General features: G+C 57.6%; 1 protein-coding gene across 1 annotated transcript in view; it reads right to left on the bottom strand.

The window, feature by feature from the left end:
• The window catches only part of IGDCC3 (immunoglobulin superfamily DCC subclass member 3), a 61763-nt gene extending 41325 nt beyond the window's left edge, over positions 1-20438 (bottom strand). Inside the window, exons 1-2 of the mRNA XM_088520812.1 lie at positions 20348-20438; positions 13618-13923 (exon numbers count right to left, since the gene is read on the bottom strand). Of these exons, the coding sequence (XP_088376938.1) occupies positions 13618-13923; positions 20348-20438 (397 nt within the window). The remainder of the gene's footprint in view (positions 1-13617; positions 13924-20347) is intronic.
• Between the last annotated feature and the right edge of the window lie 266 nt (positions 20439-20704).

Below are 20704 nucleotides of genomic sequence, written 5' to 3'. Positions count from 1 at the left end.
GCCCCGGCGCCTTATCTGTGCATCTCGGTGCTGCCCCCGGCCCCGGCGGCGACAGGAATCCAATTTAGCACCGAAACCACGGAGGAAATAGCCTGGGAAGGAGCTGTAAAAACGTCACTTGCGCCTGGGCTCATTAGGCCAGCGAGGGACGGGTCCCTCCCGCCTGGCTTGGGAAGAGCTTGGGATAAGGGATCTCCTACATTCCTGAGGCGCAGGGGGAGCAGCCCTTGGGCCAACATGACCACGTTGAGGCTGCTGGAGAGAAAAGCAAAGGAGGAAGCGCGGCCGGAGCAGCCAAAGCTCCAACAACAGAGAGAGGGTCCAAGCAGAGTTTCACCATCACCGTGACCTTGGAAATGTCCGTCCGCATGGGGCAAAGTGCTGCAAGTGCTGCATGAAACACCCACGTCACTGCTTCCCTCTTCCAAAGGGATCGACTCTGCCCTGCTGCTCCGGGATGGGGTTTAGGCCCCAGCACAAACGTGTCTTGGATGATCCCGGCCCGCATGCGGAGACAGCGCGGAAAACCCCTTCCCTTTGCTCACGGAGCCAGGAAAACGTCACCGGCTCTTCACACTCACGTACACTGAGCCTTTAATCTCCGAAATCGGTTAAGTGCAATAATTAACGATCTTCCAGCCATTTGCGCGTTAAAAAGCATCAAATCAGAACGGGCGCTTTTGATGTTGGCTTTGAGCGAGCACAAGTGACCCCAGCAGAGCAGCCCCGACGTCCTCTCCAGCAGGACACACGGCAGCCCTAACACGGGCCGAGAGCCTCCAGGCCCTGCAGCAGGGCCCTGGGGCCGTCTCGGCATCGTCCTACCCCTCCTCTTCCTCCGTGTCCCCTAGGAAACGAGCTGCAGAAACGCGGTTGCACACAGCAGGGTGCTGCACGTGAGCCATGAAAAGAGCTTTACTCCTTCCTCGCCGCTGCGGCCCTGACGATTACTCCATTTATATACAGTAAGGCTACACTGTAAATATGCCAGCGTGGTGTCAAACAAACCTCAGAAGTGGTAAGTACAAGGTGAGAGGCTGGAATGTAAAAACAATCGCTTTTTTTTTTTTTTCTGGTATCTGCTAAGTACATTGGCTGAATGTCTAAACTGTGCTAGGAAAGAGCTTCGAAGTGGCCGTCGCTCAGCCCAGCACGGACCGCATGGGCACGCGCGGCGCAGCAAAGCCAGGAGAGCGCCGAACGCCTGCAAAATCCACTGCATCCTTATCCAAACCGTTGAGCAGGTCACAGCAGAGCTCCTGCAAAGCCTCTCGGGTTTCATTGCAAACCAACCTCCCTCAGCAAGACCTCGGAGGACGCGAGCACTAAACCCCAGGCAGCTACACCAGCCAAGCGCAGCCCTCTGCACGGCCAAAGTGTGGATATACCTCCCAACAAATGAAACGTAGGGTGGAAAACCCTCGCTAAGCAAAGCACTGTTCATCTGCTGATGATCATTGAGATAAATGAGGTCGGGCTGCCACGTTACCTTTCTCTCTTTCCTCAAGCAGATGCTTTGCTAGCATCCTTGGTGCGTGCTCGCAGGGCTCCAGCACGAGGAATTAATCCAGCTTTGCTGGAGGAAGCCTTGGCCACCTCCTCCATCCCCTTCACACCCTCAATCCCTGCAGGGATCCAGCCTTGTCCCAGCAGGAGAAACCTCCTGCTGTGGAACGTGGGGATCCAGCAAAGCTCCGAAGGGAAGCCAGATGCCTGGGTCCAACAGCCCCGGCTGCAAGGTCTGGCATCTCTGCAGCACCGAGCTCTGGCTGAGCTTTAGGGGTGTCCATAGCCAAGGTCACTCACCCACTGCAGGGCCGGACCCAGCGAAGGAGCATCGTAGGATGCAGCACCCCACTAGACATGCACAGCCCCCCTGAGCTCGGGAAACGTTGATGGCGAACGTCCCACCTTGGCGCACTTGCTATTGCTGGGATCTTCTTGACATGGAATACAAAACTTCAGGGCTCAGGAGCACAAAGGTGCTTCAGGAGGCTTGTAGAAAACCAAAGGGTCTTTGCACTCATGAAAAAAAAACAAAACAAAGCCAAAACAAAACAAACAGATCTGATTGCAGAAGTTTTAAATAATGAGGGTTAAAGACACTCATTGAGGACCTGCAGATACAAGCAACCCTGACACAACCCATAGGATCCAAACAAAACCAGATATGTACAAGGCTAGAGCCTCTTTTCAGCCCCACAGGGACAAGCTGGATTTAATTCACCATGAGCTCTCCTGGTCCTTCTCTGAGCAGAATAGATGCAAGAGCTCCTGAGATTACCTAAATAAGTCACGTTGCAAGGCCTAGTTGGGACCTCCTTGCTCCCACCTGGCCAGACACTCAGCGACTTCTCTCCAGTAAAGATACAGCAGGTTGACAGCGAGACAGAGCAACAGATTAGGCCCCTTAGGAAAAATAAATAAATAAAATGGACTATTGGGTGTTTAAGAGTCCTTGATTTGAGGAGGATGGGATTGCAGCTCAATTTTATCAGCTGCTCGATAGGCACGTTTAATGAACTCCACTGCGGGCTGTCTCTCGACTCCGACACGGATTAGCATTAAATTGGGGGAAAACAAAGCCATCTGATGGAAAAACGTGTGCTTGGAGCATGTGAGAACAGAGACCGCTTTGACCTCCACAATACTATGGAAATTTGGAGACAGCCTCCTTATAAAAAGTCCCCAAATATCCCCAGACTGGAGGGAAAAAAAATCACATTTAAGCCATCTATTTCCTATTAAAAACTCCTGGTTGCCTAAATTGGATTCAAATGAATGTATTTACATTTGCAGCAAGAAGCTGAAGTCAAGCTGTCAAAACGTCACTCTGTCACTCACATTTTCACTGCGGCCCGTCACAACACGGGGACGGTCCCCCCTGCTCCCGACAGCTTCCCTGGACACAAGGGAATGAGTGGCAGGAAGGACGGCAGCTTCGAGGACGTCTCGTAGTGGCATCTGGCTGCGAATCCTGGCACGTCGGGCCCTTATTGTCATTGGCTTCCAGCCAAGCGCTGCCAGGACACAAAAAGTCAATTTATGTCAGGATTTGCACTGACTCGCTCCCCACCGTTTCTCCCGTTTTTTGGAGGGGCAACTTATTATGAAAGCCCATTCGTGTAACCCATTCATCCTGATTAATATTCGTGGCAGGATGGACACTGAATCGCAATGGGCCGAGATTAATAACATGCTATTTTTTTCACAGGTGAACGTAATCTGGGGCCATGTATTTTATGTCAGGCATTACGTGCAAACTCCTGCTTTCCTTTAAAAAAAAACAGCCCATGGGAAAAAGCAGTCTTTAAATCACTTAGACCCATAAAATCCTTCTCTCCTAGCAAAATTTCTGAAGGCAGCAAAAAATCTCTAGAATGAAAATAAATTCCAAGTAAGACCAAGATTTGCCATGTGAGGCTAAAGATTCAAAGGGAAGCATCAGTAAGTTACTGCATTTTGTATCATAACGGGGCACGAATGGCTCGGTTGAGATGTGCCATCTCCGTCAGTCCTTATGGCAAGGAAGAGGAGTTTGAGTCCTGAAGATCTCCAGGCTGGATCTGGGAAGGGATGGAGGAACCGCGATGGGAAAAGGTGCATGATGTTATTTGAGGTGAAGTGCAGCACGCGGAGGCAGGATATAAAGCCACGGTTTGTGCCTGGATTGCAGCCTGGCACGTTCCCAGCATGATCCGTAATGGATGTCTCTGTGCCCACCGCTATCACCTCCTGTGGCAAACGGCTGCCCGGGGGCTGGCATCAGCAATGAGCGCATCCCCTTGCTTCATTAATAAGGATTAAAAAATAAAGCGGCCCTCTGAATGGCCATGGCTTGCCCTTTTCTTTGAATCGGATGGTTTGAGCCCAGCTGAGCCAGGGACGGATCAACGAGAGCTGCCCTACAGACCCACCGCTCCTGCGAGACGCTGCCCTCGAGCTCGTTATCCGAAGCACAAATTGCAGAGAATCAGATACCTTCACACTGCATCAGCAGGGAAAAAGGCAAAAAAAACCCCTGAAACCCGCAAGCGCACAATCCAATTAGGAAAGAAACGACCAGTCCTGCAGCGTCTGTCCGTAAAAGGGCCGCTGTCCGCGTTGGGCTTCCTAGCGCGACTCCGAAACAATAGCAATTACAGAGTCGCCCATTCATATCCGAAGCCTTCGCCAGCTACAACTTCCCTTCGGAGGCTAAAGACATTTCTCTGAAGCAATTACACTTATGTGGCACTAGAGCACTGGCTTTAAAGCCAGGGCAGTTACCTGTGTGCACAGAGTGGGTCACGAGGAGCCTTGCGCCCGGCTGCAGCTCCTCCGAGCACCTCGTGGCCTGTTCCAGGGCTGCTAAAGCCCATGCGTGCTGCGGGTTTTGCCATTCGTTTTTAATGTCATTGCACTCGCTCACCCAAGGGAGCTGCCATGCAGATTGGAGCCGAGCTGTGTGACAAGGGAGCGAAACGGCAGGAGCTCGGGGGGTTATGGAGCCTCCCCAGGCGCACGGTGTCACCTAGAAGATGCCACATCCCGACCTGGGGCATCGTGCAGCCCTGCAAGTCTTAGCTCTCCGGATGCCTGAAAGTGAAGGGTTTCTAGTACTAGATCCATGGAGAAAAAGCTTGGAAACACAACCTAAATGTAACACAAGAGCTAAAAGTCAAGAGGTAAGCTAAAAGAGATGGTAATTTGTTAGTTTTTACTATAGGGATTTCAGTACCAGTGCTGTGATTTTGGGAGGGGAAGGGCAGCCTGCCACGCAGGCTTTGATGCCCAGTAGCTGTCAATACAGCACGCTATTTATTTCCGTGTTTTCCCTCGTCTTTTCCTGCAGGAAGCAACGCAAACATCCCACCTGGAATCTCACAGCACGCTTCCCAAATCCAAACAGGAGGCCTCGGCGCGAGGCCCCGCAGATGGCCCCGCTTGCCCTTCGGCCTGGTTCAGCCCAGCAGCACACGGGGCTGCCAGGAGAATCCCCTGGCAATTCCAGGAGCCACTTGGGAACGCCGCAGCCGGCGGCGCGGACAAGGCCCTCGCTCCCGCACGGAGCGAGATCGCTGCCCTGCTGCTTGGCACGCAGATGAAGAGCGTGGCTACCTCGCACTGGAACGTGGTTTCTTCAGCTCCAGGCTCCCCTTGCAGGGGAGAGCGGGAGCTATCGCTGCTCCGCACCAGCCCAGGGCCTGGAACGACCACCCAGGGCCAGCAAGGAGCTGCCCGGCCTTGGGGCACACTCAAGCAGTGCCCAGAACGCTGCAGTCAGCTCTGCCGGCAGAGCAACTGCCAGCGGAGCATCCCATGGCACAGCCAGCGGAGCATCCCATGGCACAGCCAGCGGAGGATCCCACGGCACAGCCAGCGGAGCATCCCATGGCACAGCCAGCAGAACAGCCTATGGCACAGCCAGCGGAGCATCCCATAGCACAGCCAGCGGAGGATCCCATGGCACAGCCAGCGGAGGATCCCACGGCACAGCCAGCGGAGGATCCCATGGCACAGCCAGCAGAGCATCCCACGGCACGGCCAGCGGGAGCATCCCACGGTGCTGCCACCGGAGCATCCGTCAGCACTGCCACTGGAGCATCCCTTGGCACAGCCAGTGGAGCATCCCGCAGCGCTGCCACCAGAGCATCCCGCGATGCAGCCAGCAGAGCGACTACCCACGGAGCATCCCGTGGCACAGCCAGCAGAGCATCCCTTTGGCGCTGCCAGCGGAGTATCCTGCGGGCACGGAGCCCATCCCCGTCCCTCCCGCCTTGCCGGGCCGGGCTCCCGGCCGCGCTGCTCTGGCCGGAGGCTGAACTTGTTGCCATGGCAGGGGGAGGCATGCATGGCGCGGCCGGCGTGGCGCGAGCCGCAGCGCCGGCTGCTCCTCCACAACGGCCTTTTTGTTCTTCCTTTCCCACCGCGGCGGCCCCGTCGCCACAATGCGCCCGGCGCCGCGTCGCAGCAGCCTGGCAAAGTCCAGCTGACCGGAAAGCAGAGCAGCGCCGGGGCCCGAGGCCGCTGCAAACTCCTGCCCGCAGCTCCCGAGGGCACGGCGAATTCCTGCTGGGAATGCCGGCCCCGCGAGAGGAGGCCGCAAACAGGGACAAACAGGCCGCAAATGGGCATAAACAGGGGCGCGAGGGTGCCCAAGGCTGGAAGCAGGAGCTCCGTCCTGCCCCGAGTAGCAGGTTTGGAGCAAGGTTTAAAGGAGCAGCTCTGAGAGGCGGCTCGTCCCGCGCGGTCACCAAAACCCGCTCACTCGCTGCGCATTGGCCACGGAGCAGTGGCCTGCAAAGCTCCCGGGGCTTCCCTTAGCCTTGCCAGAGCCCCAACGGGCGCCTAATTAACGCTAATTAATGGCACGTTTGGAAGAGCGCTGGCTCCCTGGTTTGTAGCGGGGAGCAATGGCCCTTCCAGCGCTGCGAGTCAGCAAGGCCGGCCGGAATAAGGAGCCGGTTTCGTCCCCGGCAGCACTGCAGAAATGAGCAGGGGCACTAGGGGCTCGCACTCACCAGATGGATGTCCGGCTTTGTTCCCGGCTGGCAGCCAACCCGGCACACCCAGTTTGGATTATCCTCATTGTAATTCTAATCGCCAGCCCTCGGCGAGGGAAGGAGGGATCCGGCCGAGGTCCGGAGCTCATTAAAGGTGTCAGTCATCCAGGCTGCTCTGCAAGTGCTTTTTGGGGAGCCCAGGTAATCGCTCATTCTTGGGGGAACCAAGTTAGCAGAGAGGAAACGGAGCAGCGGGACGAGGGCAAGTCCTGCTTCCCCCTGCAAGGGAAGCGCCGGGGTGCGTCACTGCGGACGGGACGCGTGGGACAGAGACGTCTGCAGGGTCCCCGCGCCCGACATCCTCCACCCAGAGGCTCCTTCGGCACCTGTTCCAGGCTCAGACACACTGTTTTTATGGGAAACGGGAACCCAGTGGGTCCTAGTGAAGCCCCTTCACTCTAGCCAACGCTCCTACCTTCATACCCAAAGCAAATCCCGCCCAGGAGGGAGATCCCAAAGCAGCTCATCCTGCCCATCAATTCATTTCCACTCCCAAACTGCTTTGCTAGCTGATTTAACTGGCACCCACCTAGGCACTGGCAACCAGCCCAGCCCGAACACACATTAGTTCTGGCTTTTCCTTGCACCTGAAGCCTTGTGTGAACCTGCAGCACGTCTCTTCGTTGCTCAACGAAGCAACGAACCCAAACTTGTGCATCTCAGACCCTCTGTGCCTCGTCCTCCATCATGAGAGCTCGCTCTCCATCCATGGCCTTTGGCATCTGCTTTCCTCCTCTCCCTGTGCCCCTCTGATCCATCTCCTCACTCTGAGCTCTTGCCTTGCTTTTGAGTTCTTGCCTTGCTCCAACAGGTTTTCTGTCCCTGTCCTTCCTGAGAGCAGCAGACAGGAAAACGCTTGTTGTTTTTCTCACTGAATGAGCACAGAAATATCGATCAAATACAGAGGAGGACAATCCTGCAGCTGAAGTATGCGCAACACTCAGAGCCTTTGCTGCTGCTGCAAGCACCACCACTCATTTCCACACCAGCAGCCTGAAACTATCTCTTTTGTACACCCAGATTGATCCTCGCTCTTAATTAGTGCTCTCAGTTGCAGCAAAATTTCATTTGTTTCTTCGAAACGTGGCCGGATCCATTGTCCCTCTCCCGTGACCTGTGAAAATTAGTCATTGAGCTCAGTGACAGTGGTAAGTGCAAAATGCAGCATCAAAGGGACATAATGGGGGCCTCTTAGGACTGACAAAAAACCACTATTAATCAAGGCATGCTCAAGAGGTGCCAACTTACTGAGGCTGTGAGCAGCGCCGGCGCCGAGAACGGGCCTTCCCACAGGAGGCCGGATGCGGAGAAGAGGCGCGCGGCTCCGGAGGATTTCCCGGCCCGGCGGGATGCGGGATACCTGTTGCCCAAGTCGTTCTGCTCCTCCTCGACCACCGTGGCCACCACTGGGGCTCAGCTGTGGCACCCACCGCTCGGGCACCTTTTGCATCGGTGGCTTTGAAGGCGGAGGACAAGGAGGCAGCGTGGGCAGCTGTAGCCCTTGCGCGAGCCCAGGGGAAGCATCGGCACAGCCGTTTGCCACGTGTGACGGTATCACCCGGCACCTACCCCGGGGACAGGGATGGGGAGCCCTGCGGACACAACTGCACAGGCACGAAGCCCAGGGAGGCTCCTGGCTTAAGAGAACAAATTTGGCAGGTTGAGCGTTTCCATCTCAGAAAACCAGGCAGAGCAAAGAGATAAATCTGCAAAAATCCCAAAACCTCCGTAGCAATGCCGTGTGCTTAAACCCTCTCTTGCAAACCCATGCCATTAAGCAGAATACCCCGGACTCAGCAAATCCCAAGGACTCTCACTTTCAGGGTTTGGCATTGAGCGGCCCACAATGGAGAACAATGCGGCCGGGCCGGAGCGGCGGATCGCGCCGCCGCATTCAGCAGCCATCTGGCCCGGCCGGCACCGCCGGCGCTGGGAACGGGCAGCGTCGCGGGTTCAGATTTAATCTGAGCCACTTATTGAGTGACCTCAGGCGAATCGTTTGACCTCCTTTTGCCTCAGTCAACCCAACTGTAAAATTGGGTTTAAAGCAAGAACCTCTCTGAAAACCATATGCCGTGCCTAAGAGGAACGGGAGCAGCTCCCTTCCCAGCAAAGCCAAAATGGGAGCGGGAGAGGCGCTGCAGCTGCCCGTGCACCCGGTCCCTCCGCGGCCGGGATCGACGGCCGGGATCGGCTGCTCCCGTCTCCTCTGGGAAAGCAGCAGAGCCTCCATCACCGGGAATGCCAGGGCTGGCAGTAACGCTGGACCCCAGCACTCAAACAGATTGCTCTGCTCCTCCACGGCCTTATTTTCTTTCCGATAGCCGGCAGCAATTGCAGGTTAAATCGCGGAGCCGCAAGGTGCGCGCAGTGGCGCTTCGCGTTACCTCACGAGCACCCGCCATCTCCCGCCAGATCTGCAGGTCCCCACAGGGCCCGGCACGGCCATCCGGGACCTCAGGGAGCACCGGGAGAGCGCACGGCCACCTACAACCATCCCCAGCCTCCCAAGAAACCCATAAGGATGATAAAAATCCCACAAGCAGTGACAGTGCAAATCCTCGAGCTGAGGCAACGCGGGAGGGAGCGGGGCGGCCGGCTCGGGAGCGGGGACTTCCTCAGCTGTGCGCCAAGAGGTAATTGAGACAAATAACTCAACAGTGCTACCATTAATGAAATTCTTCTCATATATTTCCCCTGAGCTTTCTATAAATGACTAAGTGACATTACTGCCTGCAGTGCAAGCCCCTATACGAGAGATAACAGTGCCGCAGCCGGCGCTGGCGCGTCCGTGCTGCGAGCCTCGCGCAGAAGTGCAAGATGATATTTAAATAACCGTCACGCTGCTAAGAAAGGAGCAGCCAAAAGAAATATGGTCTTATAATGCACTCGCGCCTCCAGATGAGCTCTGGCTGCTGCACAGACACTGAGATGCACTGGGTGGGAAGTGACAAACTCCTCTCATCCCCAAATCTGCTGCAATTTCCAGCCGAATCTCTGCAGGCCCCTGGGGGATTCCTTGTGTTTGTAGCTTTATTTTGCAGCACATATGACACGTGTAGAGCCCAATGTGGCTGTACAGATGTGAGAGCTCAGCTGGCCAGCGTGTCCGAGAGCCGATGGAGGGACGTGACAGCCCACACCGACACAGGGCACCTCATTGGAAAACTCATGGATATCTCCAGTGTTTCCCGCTCCCAAAGCAGCCCACTCCCAGCTTCAGGACCGGCTTTGCTCTAAGCCCAGCTCTAGGCTGGGCTCTGTGGCCGGGCTGACGTTGGCTCGCACGCAGGGGAAGGCAGAAGCAAAGCCCTGTATTTAAGGTCTCACTTGGTGTTTTGTGCCGGGACTCGCAATCTGCACCCAAACAGTGGCACTGCCCGGGAAATAACCTTGGTGACAACTTGGGTGCCACCTTATTTAAAAAGTAATTTCAAATGCTAACTTCATAATGAGTGGAACAAAACTGTGTAAAAACATTTCCCACTCTAATCCGGGTTTGATCCCCCCCCCCCCCCAGTATGGCCTTCTTTTGTAATTACATCCCTTTGTGACCACGCTCTAATGCCTTGTATTGTGACCCATAAAATAATCAGCCCGCTTTGTCTCTCCCTAATCCTTTTAGACTTCCTTCTTGTCCCGCGCTCCTCTAAATGCTGCCATTATTTGGGCTCAGCAGCTCTTCCCACCACCCCCGAGCTGCAAAGGGGGCTGCAGGTTAAACCCTGGACGTGCCCTGCACAGAGGAGCCGAAACGACGGGAAGGACTTTGGTGCTTTACCAACCCCACAGCTGCATGAGGAAAACACCTTGCGGGAGTCTTCTCCAGGTGGCTCCCAGTGTTTGGAATTTGCAAAAGATCTGGAGCCTCTCGGCCGTGCAGACACTGCGTTTCCAGGCGGGTGCACTGGCCCTGGGCTGGGGAAGAGGAGCTGCAGAGAAGCAGTGTCACATCTGCCTTGGCCAGGCTGCAAATCCTGCCGCTGTGTCGGCAGGGTGGGTGCCGAGGGCGGCCCAATGGGGCCGGAGCAGCGGGGTTTGGAGCAGGACACAGAAGGGAATGGGATACCAAAGGGCAGAGGGGACATGGGGCGAGATGCAAAGAGGGCACGTGCTTTATGAGCTCTTCTGAGGATGGGCAGCGCTCCAAGCGCTGGCAGGGCCATTCCCACAAGCTTCCACAAACCTCTCTCGTGCTAAGTGGCATCACTGACCTTCCCTCTTCTCCTTCTTCTGCCGCACCAGATCAAACAGGGAAAATTGCTGCTCTCCGGCCGGATGCGTGCGGAGCCTGGTCCGATACCCGGCTTGATGGTGATTTCCAATTAGCGGTAACTGCTCGTTATCGAGTGCTGTAATCAATGGGGCTTACTCCAGCGGCAGGGCGGTGATTTATGACGATGCGGGGCCAGCTCCGTCAAACTACAGCACTAGCCAAAGGGCTGCGAGTGCCGTGAGCCCAAGGGAGGCCAGGTCAGGGCACGCGACGAGGGAGAGGGAAGGCGGCCGCGTTTCGGGGCGCTCCGAAGCAGGATGACAGTCCTCACCGTCACACAGGGCTTCCAGGCACTCCCTGCTGCCATTGCCCCAGGGGGAATTAAGATCCGTGGAACTAATTTTAATTAAGCTCAGAGTTATGAGAAATTATAGAACTGTCATTAGGAGGAAAAAAAATAAAAAAGAAATCTGCATTCAATAACCTGATCGGATTATAAGAACATGTTGCAGTTAAAGTAATGCACCAGGGTGTGAGCAGGCGCAGGAGCAGCAAGGGCCGGGGTGCCCACGTGCTCGTCCCGGGATGAAGGAGGCTGCGGGACAAAACCGGCACCGGTGCATGCAGCCGACAGCCACGATGCGCTTCCCTCCACCGAGCGCCCTCGCTGTCCGTAACGACGAGATCCAGACATCCCCATGATTCTAATTAAAGGCACTTCACGTGCCAACGTCTAAACTACAAATTAGCACCTCCACGGATGCTGGGTTTTGCCATTTCCGTGGCTCGCGATCCCAGGATTACTTAGCTCCTTTCCAGAACGAAGGGCAGCCCCCGTCGCAGCGGCCCGGCCCGCGGGGCCCTTCGCGGCGGCCGCCAGCGACGTCTTCTTCCAGTTAAATTTCGCTCGGTGCCAAATGTTGAAGTTAATTTGAAGCATAAAAATATGATATCCAGCCCACATTTTCTGAATGCAAATATGTACATTCCTCCGAGCCAAGAAGATTATATTCCAAGCAATAGTACAAAGCCAGGGTCTGTAACCGTGATATGAGACTAACAGGCTGCCTTTGAAGGCAGCGAAAAGTGCAGCGGAGCTCTCAAGGGGCTCCGCTCCGTCAGATCCCTTTTATTCCTCGGTAGCTCGGCCTTGATCAACTTTCACGATTTTTGTTTGTGGAAGGGTTTTATTTCACCCAGGCCTTTGTGTTCAGACGTCGGGCTCGGAGGAAAGAGGAGCTCAGCACCGGGATGAGGTTTGACCCCAGCGGCTCCGCAAAGCTCTGCTCAGCGCTTGGGTTCTCGCTCCGTGGTGGCAGCACCTATTTCATCATCACGATGGTCCCCTCCTCTCTGGAAGGGCCTTAAGGATCCCTCATTTCCCTCCCGCTCTCATCAGGCGTCCGTGGCGTCGGGGCCACATGTTTTGCGCTTGGCCCCTTTCTCAAGGCTGACACGAAACGAAGCCTGAAGCCAGAACAAGGTGCCGATTATTTGCAACAGGGTCCTTTTTTCATCCGGATTCACACCGAAATACAGTTACAAAAGGAAATGCTATACAGGGACACAGGGCCCACCGCACGCATAGGGATGCCGGAGCCGAGATAGCAGCATTTACTGACCCCCCCGTCCCAAAGGGAATTCCGCTGGCTCTGAAGTCTCCTGTTCACGGGGCTGAAAGGTTTGAGAAAGCGCCTCGGCCTGTGCGACAGAAGGGCTCCAAGGTCCAGTACCACCACGCTGACAGGGCTGACATCCAGCTGCCAACCTGGCACGGACCCAAAGCCCTTGGCTGCTGGGCAGCGTCGCTTCTCGCCCTCCTGAAAGGCCAGCCTTGCAGATGGGCACTCGACGCGCTCAGGAACTGCTGCGCATCGGGGCCGGGGGCTCCCTGGGTGCTCCCCGAGCCCGGGCTGGGGCAGCCGCAGCAGCACCAAGAAGCCCCCCGGGCCGGGGGGCATCACCCAGGGATCCTGCCCCGGCCCCATGGACTTTTCCTGCCTTGCACCAGAAATCACGGGACCGTTTGCAAACAAACTGCAAGTGGAACTAGGTGGCCACGCAAAGAACGGGGTGGCCCTCGCTCGTGGGTGGGCGCTTCAGTAAAGCTGCCCTGTCACAAAGCAGCGCCGGGGCCGCACCACGGTGCTGTCCTTGCACCATGAATGCAGAAAGGACGGGCGGCTGCATCGCCGCAGCCCGCAGAGCCTCCTGGGGCAACCCCGCAACTCGGCTCCGCAGCCCTGCGGCCATTCCCAAGAAAAACACCAATTCCTGCCATGGAGCCGGCAGGAAACCCAATGGTGGTGCTGCCTGCCAAGCAGCACCCGGCAGTGCCACGGAGCGGAGGGGCTTCCGACCCACGGCAGGAGACACACGGACCGTGCGCTATTTCTCCATTGGACTTTAATGCAATTCACTCCCTGGAGACAGGGAATTTACGGCTGCGAGGCGGCTGTCAGCTCTCTGCCCCCAACAAGGCTGATCTCCTTTCACACCTGGACAATTATACGGATCGGATGCCAGCCCCATCCCTACACCAGCTCCCTGCTCTTTTCTCTTTTATGCTCCCTCCCAAAGCACCCAAACACAGGGGCAGAGCCCGCAAGCCTTCAAACACCTCCCTCCCGCAGCCGCCGGCCACGCTCCGGGCTCACCGCCCCGCTTTGCTCACCTCCATCCCCACCAGCCACACAGGCAGCCTCCACCAAGCGGGCTCAAAACGCTCCCAGCTCCATGGCGCAGAGCGGAGCCGACGGATGCAAAACTGGGAGGCGCATCCCGCTGGCTTGGGCTTCCCAGGATTCGTGGGCTAAAACACGCGGCACCCCTGGCTGGGACAAGCCCCGCACTTACTCGCTGCCTGGATCTTGGCCTTCCTGCTCACCACCAGCCCGTACTGGTTCTGCGCCATGCAGTCGTATTCGCCTTCGTCCGAGGAGCCGTCTCCGCGGAGCCTCTGGAAGCGGGAGACGTAGAGGGAGCCGTTGGCCAGCACCACGGCGTTGTCGCTGTCGGCGATGCGCACGCCGTTCTTGCGCCACGTCACGCGGATGGGCGGGATGCCCTCCACCTGGCAGCACAGGACCAGGGGCTGCTCCTGCACGGCCACGTCGTCGCTGGGCTCCACGACGAACGCCAGCTCCGCGGAACGCCCCGAGTCTGCAACACGGAGAGGAGACACAAGGGGACAGTGAGCAACGGGCCCGCAAAACGCAACGAGGGCCAAGTGCTGCTGCACCGGCCGGCACGGGAGCAGGAGACTTTTGGGATGCAGTGGCACGTGGCACTCAGCCCAGAGCACCTTCCAGGGAAGGATTTGCCGTACAGTTGTGAATAGACACTACAAAGGCAGAAATTAACCTATTCCTTAAAGACTAGCCCAAAACACACATTGATATGGAAGACAAAAAGGGACCAAGAATCACACGAGTATCAGAAGGCCATGCCTTGGACCCCGGGAAAGCCCTTCAAGCATCTCCCTTGTGCAGCAGCCCTCGAGGGTGGAAGTTTCCTTGGGGCACATGGGCTGTGCAGGCCCAGGACACAGCCCCGGGGAGGCTGCAGGAAACACTCGGGGGCAAAAACTAGCAGGGGAAGGTGAGTGAGTCACTGCGGGAGCCGCAGCGAAGCCCACGCGGGCCCCGTCTCAGCCGGGTCTCCTCGCTCGGCGGCAGCACCGCATTTACTCACATGGCCCAAGTCCCTTCCAGCCTCTCTCGTGTGGCCGTGGGGTTTGTGACTCGGGCAGAGCAAACGCAGGACCCTGGCGCAGGGTTTGGGCTGCTCCAGAGAGCCGCAAAGCGGGAGGCTTTGCCGGGCTGCATCCCTGCGTGCCAACGTTTCAGCATTAACACCGCGAACGTGGCCCGCAGCAGCTGGGCCCACATCCACAAACGGGCTCCCTCCACGGCTCCGGCTCCGCTGCGCAGCTCCAGCCTCCCCTTCCAGCTCCCGGCAGCCCGTCCCCTCTCCACAGGTCTCCAGGGACCAGCTCCCGGGGGGAAATTTCTCCTGGAAAATCCATCATCCGCAGCGCGCTCTTGGTAAAGCCTCTAACACACCCTCAACGCATGGCAAAAATACGAGATGAGAGGAGACGGTTATCCAAAGCAAGAAAAAAAAAGTCCCTCTTTTCTGCTTTTTTGAACCCAGGGAGTTTTTTTCCTTCTGTAAATCCCCATTGCTTTCTATGGCAACTTAAATTGGATTACGGGGGATAAACACTGAGTGCAACCTGAGCCGAGGCAGATGGACGGAGCAGACAAAGGCGGCAGGAGCGGAGCACGGCGGGTCAGAGGTGCTGCTGCCGCGCGGGCGCAGGGAAGGGGCCGGCTCCGGGCAGGAGCAGACACCCAAAAACACGTTTTATTAACCCATGGAGCCTCAAATCGCCAGGCTAGCTCCAGCCAGCCCGGTGATCCATCGCTCACCGTGACTTCTTTTATGAGATAGCCCTGGGGTCCTCTCGGCGAGTCAGACTCCAGCCAGCACAAACCCATCAATTACTTGGTTTTTGGGTGAAAATTAGGGAATTAGGCAAATGTTCTGCATTTTTCTGCAAAGCGGCCAGAGTCTCAACAGCGTCTTCTGCACTGGGGCCCCGCTGCCTGCGTGGGCACTTCTGGGGGTCGCACAGGATAGGTCCCTGCAGCCCTACTTGTACCAAGCAGGACCTATAACCGTTTAAAGATTGAATAAAATTTCAGGATAAGGCCAACAGGCAATCAGAAAACGATCCTAATAAAACAAACGCCCTGTCTTCCCTCAGCTCCCCAGTACTGTTACATAAAACAGCTTGTTATTATATGTACAATAAGAAGAAGGATCAACACAATTACAGGCCCTTCCCACAACCGCAGTCATTACAAGCGGCATCATTAAGGGCTGTGATTGGGATAATCACGTTCACCCCGGCAAACGTCCGCTCCGGAGCGGGAGCGCCGGTGACACCCGCGAGCGGGACGGGCGCCGGGGTGGCCACGGTGCCGGCGTTCCCGTCCCCGCTCCGGGCGGTTGTTGGGGGGATTTGGGGGGACTCAAGCTCCGTCCATGGACCCCACGTGCTCACTCAAGTCAAAAGCCACTTCTTTACGTGGACGTTTCTACGCAGAGAGGAACCTGTTGTTGTTCCAAAGCCCCAGAGCTTCCCCGTGGCACCAAAAACGCCGCAAACCTCCCTCCTGGCAGCCTGAGCAACGCAATCTGGGCAAATATTGAACAAAAACGACTCCCCTCCGTTGATCCGGGAGACAGGCATGCTCGGAGAAAGCAATTAGCACTAGTGCTTTCAAACCGAGAGGTTTATTTAGCACCAAGAGGAAAAAAAACCTCGAATTACGGGTAGCGTAAAAGACACTTTGAAGTACATCCAAAAAACCAAATTAATTACTTTTTACTTGACACCGTGATTGACGTTCAAAGCCTCCGCAGACCCTGCTCCTACCCTGGCACTGTCCTTTTCCGTTCGGGAAACGCGGTGCCGGCTGTTCCCTGCGCGCCGCCCGCGTTGCTGCCCCTGCTGCACACAGGGGACATCAGTCACCGAGGGACGGAGGGACCCGCGAAGGGCCCTGACCTCAAATTCCCTTCAAACAGACCCAGGCCCTGGCAAGAAGAGGGCTGCACTGCCGTAAAGTGCAAGTTGGCTCTTTGGGGCATCCGGCAAAACTTAAATCTCAAGAGGAGGAGAACGGGCCATACCCAACCCAACAGCAGTTTCCTGGCTGCACCTTTTTCACCAGCGGAGCGCCAAGGAAAGGCCCAAAGGTGCTGAGGATGAGCGAGCGCAGCCCGGCAAACCCAGGAGGCTCCTGAAACGGAGGGCGAGCGGGAAGCGGCTCTCCCAAAGCCGGGAAGGCCAGAGGTGCAGAGCAGCTCCGTGCACACCGAGGCCCCCCGGAGCCCGGCGCGTCGCTATTACCCCCGACGCGTCACTGTTTGCTCGTCCCCCGTGCTCAGAAAGCCCCTCTGATCACCAGAAAGCCCCTCTGATCACCACCGCTTTGCGGGAGGCAGCACGACACAAACACGGGGTCAGAAACAACGAGGGACCTGCAGCAAACCGCAACGGCAGCCTCGCAAAGCGCAGCCGGCACCGCCACGAGCGGCTCCGTCCTGACCCAGCCTCGGCTCCATGCACACCACGAGGCACGAGAGGAAAAGACAAATAAATAAAGGCAGCAAATCCTTGCCCTGAAATTCTGGTTTTAAATTACCAGCGCGGCAGCGGGTCCGGGCTGAGCGCAGGGCGAAGCGGCAGCGACACCGGATCTCCCGCGACGCCGGCATCGCGGCGCGCTCGCCTCCGTGCCCCCCGCTTCTCTTAAACTGCAGTTATTGACATGTTTGCCTCCTAAACCACGGGTTTTATACGCTTGCCAATGACTCCTGCACATGTGTAAACAATTATTTTTATTTTCCTGCAAAACCAAAACGTTACATATTCTTTTGGATAACCGGACTCGGGTAGGTTTTCATGAGCCCTGGTGCATAATTTATTAGTTTCTAAACTCTGTAAAACTAAAAGCTCCAGTGAAGTTCAAATAACTTGGTGATTTCAAAGTAATTTTGCATGGACTATTCCTGCTCCTGCCCCGTGTTATCTAGGGAATTTTAAATGAGACTTCCCAGTCTGCAGAGGAGGGTCTGGGGCTGTTTTGTCAGGTCAAATCAAGGGACAATATCCAGGGTAAGAAGCCTGGTAGCGCCAAGCATGAAATAACACAGGCAATGGGGGAAGGGGCACGTGGAAAAACATCTCCCGTTCCCGGGGATGGGATGCAGGAGGCAGCAAGAGAGCGGGGCCTGACACGGGCAGTGGGGATGGGAGGTGTGCACGGCCCTGCATCCCACGTGTTTGCCAAGCACGGGATCGACAGCGTTGCACGGAGTCCCCATTCCATGCCGCAAGGAGAAGGGACCATCCAGAGACCACAAAAAGAGACCAGGCAGGGCGGGATAGAAGGAAACAGCATTTTGCATTTGCACACGTAAAATAAAGAGGGGATTTGCAACTGTTTGCAGCAGGACAGTGGCACCAAGGAGCCAAAACCAGGGGAGAACAGGGAAGAGGAGAGAGGAATCAGGTGGAAACTCGGATGCGGGACCCTTTGCAACTCCCAGCCCAACACAGGATTTGCGCCATGCGAGCTCCGAGGCCGGGCAGGGAGCAAGAAGAGGTGCAGTGGGATCAGCTGGGGATGTCTCAAGCCCCACAGCGGGGGCTGCACGTGCACCCCAGGGTGGCCGGCACGCGGGAAAGCACCCGCTTCCCGGCCGGAGTCTCTCCCGGTGAACTCCCCGAGAGAAGCAGAGCCTGAGCGACGGGTTGAATTTCACGCGTCGCCTTTGAGCTCCACCACAGGACTGATACTGGACACCCCATGTGTATTTTAAGAGAAAAGACAGGGTATTAGACCAATTTAGGAGAACGCAATCCCTTTCCCTTTTTTTTTTTTTTTTTTTGCATTAAAAAAAAGCCACATGGAATAGGAATTAGGGAAAGCTTATAGCTTCAATAATTTAGCAGCTAAGCCTGCTTAAATATAAATGACAATGTTTAATTCCGAGGCTGCTACGGAGCGGAGCCGGGGAGCTGCCGCGATGCCGCTGAATGCCGGGCTCAGCGCAGAGACAAAAGCTGCCCAGTACCCGGAACAAAGAGCTGCGGGAAGGGGGGAAAACGGGGAAAAAAAGGAAATGCTGCCTCGTTGCTGAGCCCCCTCCCAGCGCGCCGGCGCTTTGGGAATCGCCACGCCGGGGGGGAAGGCGAGCGCGGGTTTATTAAATTCCCCGAGCACAGAGCCCTGCTGCTAACGGCATCCAGAACCCCCGGAGCGAGGAGGAAAACAGCGCGGAATGGGAAAACTTTTAAGCTGCAGCTCTGCAGTAAGGCCAGCAAAACACCTCCCTCCTCAAAGGCAGGAGTTGCCGACCTGCAAGTCGCCCAGCGAGCACACGGGGCTGCCTAAACAGCAGCGAGTGATAAACAAGCCACAAACTTTGAGCAATTCGCTCCCTTCCTTTTCCCCCACACCAAAACAGTGTTTTTTCCATCCTGGCAGTCTCGTCGGTCCCCGAGGATCCCAACCTGCCCCCTTGCACTCGCTTCCCGGGAAGCTCGTGTTTCCCAGGGGTTGCACAGCTTTCTGCTGTTGCTGGCGGCTCTGAACCACGTGGCCGCAGTTGTGATGGGAATAAGGGTTTCCCGAACAGCCTCCCGTCAGCGGCTCCTCTCAAATTCACCCCCCACACACTTTTCTCCCACCGTTTCTTGCTAAACTCCATCTTTTCTTCATTCAAGAGGCCGCTGAGCTGCCACGGGGCCGCGGGCGGGTGTTTTGCTGCGCAGCAGCGTCCTCTCCCCGCTTCCCTGTTGGGCTCAAGCGGCATTCCCAGCGGAGGGGCAATATCGCAGCGTAGCGCAGGGCGCGCGCAGCGGCTCCGGGGGAAAATCCCTTTGATGCTTTTGCAGTTCGGCCCCGCTCTGGCCGGGGTGTCACCGGTGGGAGCCCAGGCCGGGGGGTTCACAAGAGCGCGGTATTTCGGGCTCTGAAGTAGCTCCCTGCAACCACAGCGCAGCATCTCCTGCTTGCGGCTACCGGTCGCTCGCGGGAGCGCGTGGCCGCCCGCGATCGCGGCGCTGAGCGCCCATCCTGTCCCCAACCCGGGGCTCCTCCCGGCTACAACGTGGCTTTTGGGCAGCGCTGCGGTGACTCCGGGCGCACCGCGCCGGCCCTGGGCACAGCGGACACTCACCCGTGCTGCAGGCAGAGGTGTCCCGTGCGCGCAGATGTGCACGTGCAGATGTGCCCACGCAGGGCAGCACGTGCAGATGTGCACAGAGGTGCACGCAGACGCCGGCTGGAGCGCGGCATGTGCCCGGCGCCGTGCCCGGAGGGCAGGCGGACACGGGGCGCAGCGGGATGCTGCACGCGGGGACAGGCTGTGGAGCACCGGGGGACAACGTGGGGGACAGGGATGGAGCGGGAGAGAGCAGAGCGAGCGCAGGGGATCCCGGGATGAGTCTGAGGGACCGAGATGAGGGCCCAAAGCAAGTGCAAGGAGGCAGGGGTTGAGCTTAGGGGACCAGGATGGAAAGTGAGGGACTAGGAAGGAGCATGAGAGACCAGAGCCAGCACGAGGAGCCAGGGAACAAACCTGAGGGACTGGGATGAGCATGAGGGACCAGAGCAAGCACGAGGAGCCAGGGAACAAACCTGAGGGACTGAGATGAGCATGAGGGACCAGAGCAAGCACGAGGAGCCTGGGAACAAACCTGAGGGACTGGGATGAGCATGAGGGACCAGAGCAAGCAAGTGCAAGGCACCAGGGGCAAGCATGAGGGACCAGGAAGGAGCACGAGCGACCAAAGGGAGTGCGGGGAGCCAGGGACGAGCCTTGGGGACCGGGATCGAGCACGAGGAACCAGAGCGAGCGCTGGGCACCGGGGGCCGCGCGTGAGAGAGCGGGGGGCGAGCAGGAAGCACCGAGCTGGACCGGGAGAGCCCGGGGGACGAGCGGGAGCCACCGGGAAGGAGCCCGAGGGGCCGGGCAGCGGCGGCAGGTCCCGGGCGGCTCTTACCTCCGCGGCAGCCGAGCAGCAGCAGCAGCAGGAGCGGCGGCAGCAGCAGCAGCGGCGGCCGGGCGGGCAGCGCGGAGCCCGGTGCGGCCATGGCATCCCGGGCGGGCTCTCCTGGCTGCGCCCCACGGGGCGGCGAGAGCCCACCCGCCAGCCACGACAGAGGAGCAGGGGGCGCAGAAAAAAAAAAAAAATAATAGTAACGAGCTAAGCCACGGGAGAAGCGGAAAAGCGGATCGCGGCGCCGCTCCCCCTCCGCGCCCGAGCACGCCGCCGCGCCGGGCGGGCGGGCGGGCCGGGGGGGCGGCGCGCGGCGGCCGCGGGCGGGCGGGGGCGGCGGGCAGCGCCTTGCGCCATCTT

This window comes from Tinamus guttatus, unplaced genomic scaffold, assembly GCF_059628265.1.
Source record: "Tinamus guttatus ecotype Peru unplaced genomic scaffold, ASM5962826v1 Tinamus_guttatus_pri_ptg000004l, whole genome shotgun sequence".
In the NCBI taxonomy this organism is placed as follows: Eukaryota; Metazoa; Chordata; class Aves; order Tinamiformes; family Tinamidae; genus Tinamus; species Tinamus guttatus.
Note: the sequence above shows the minus strand (reverse complement) of the source record. Positions and strands in the feature narration are given on the sequence as shown.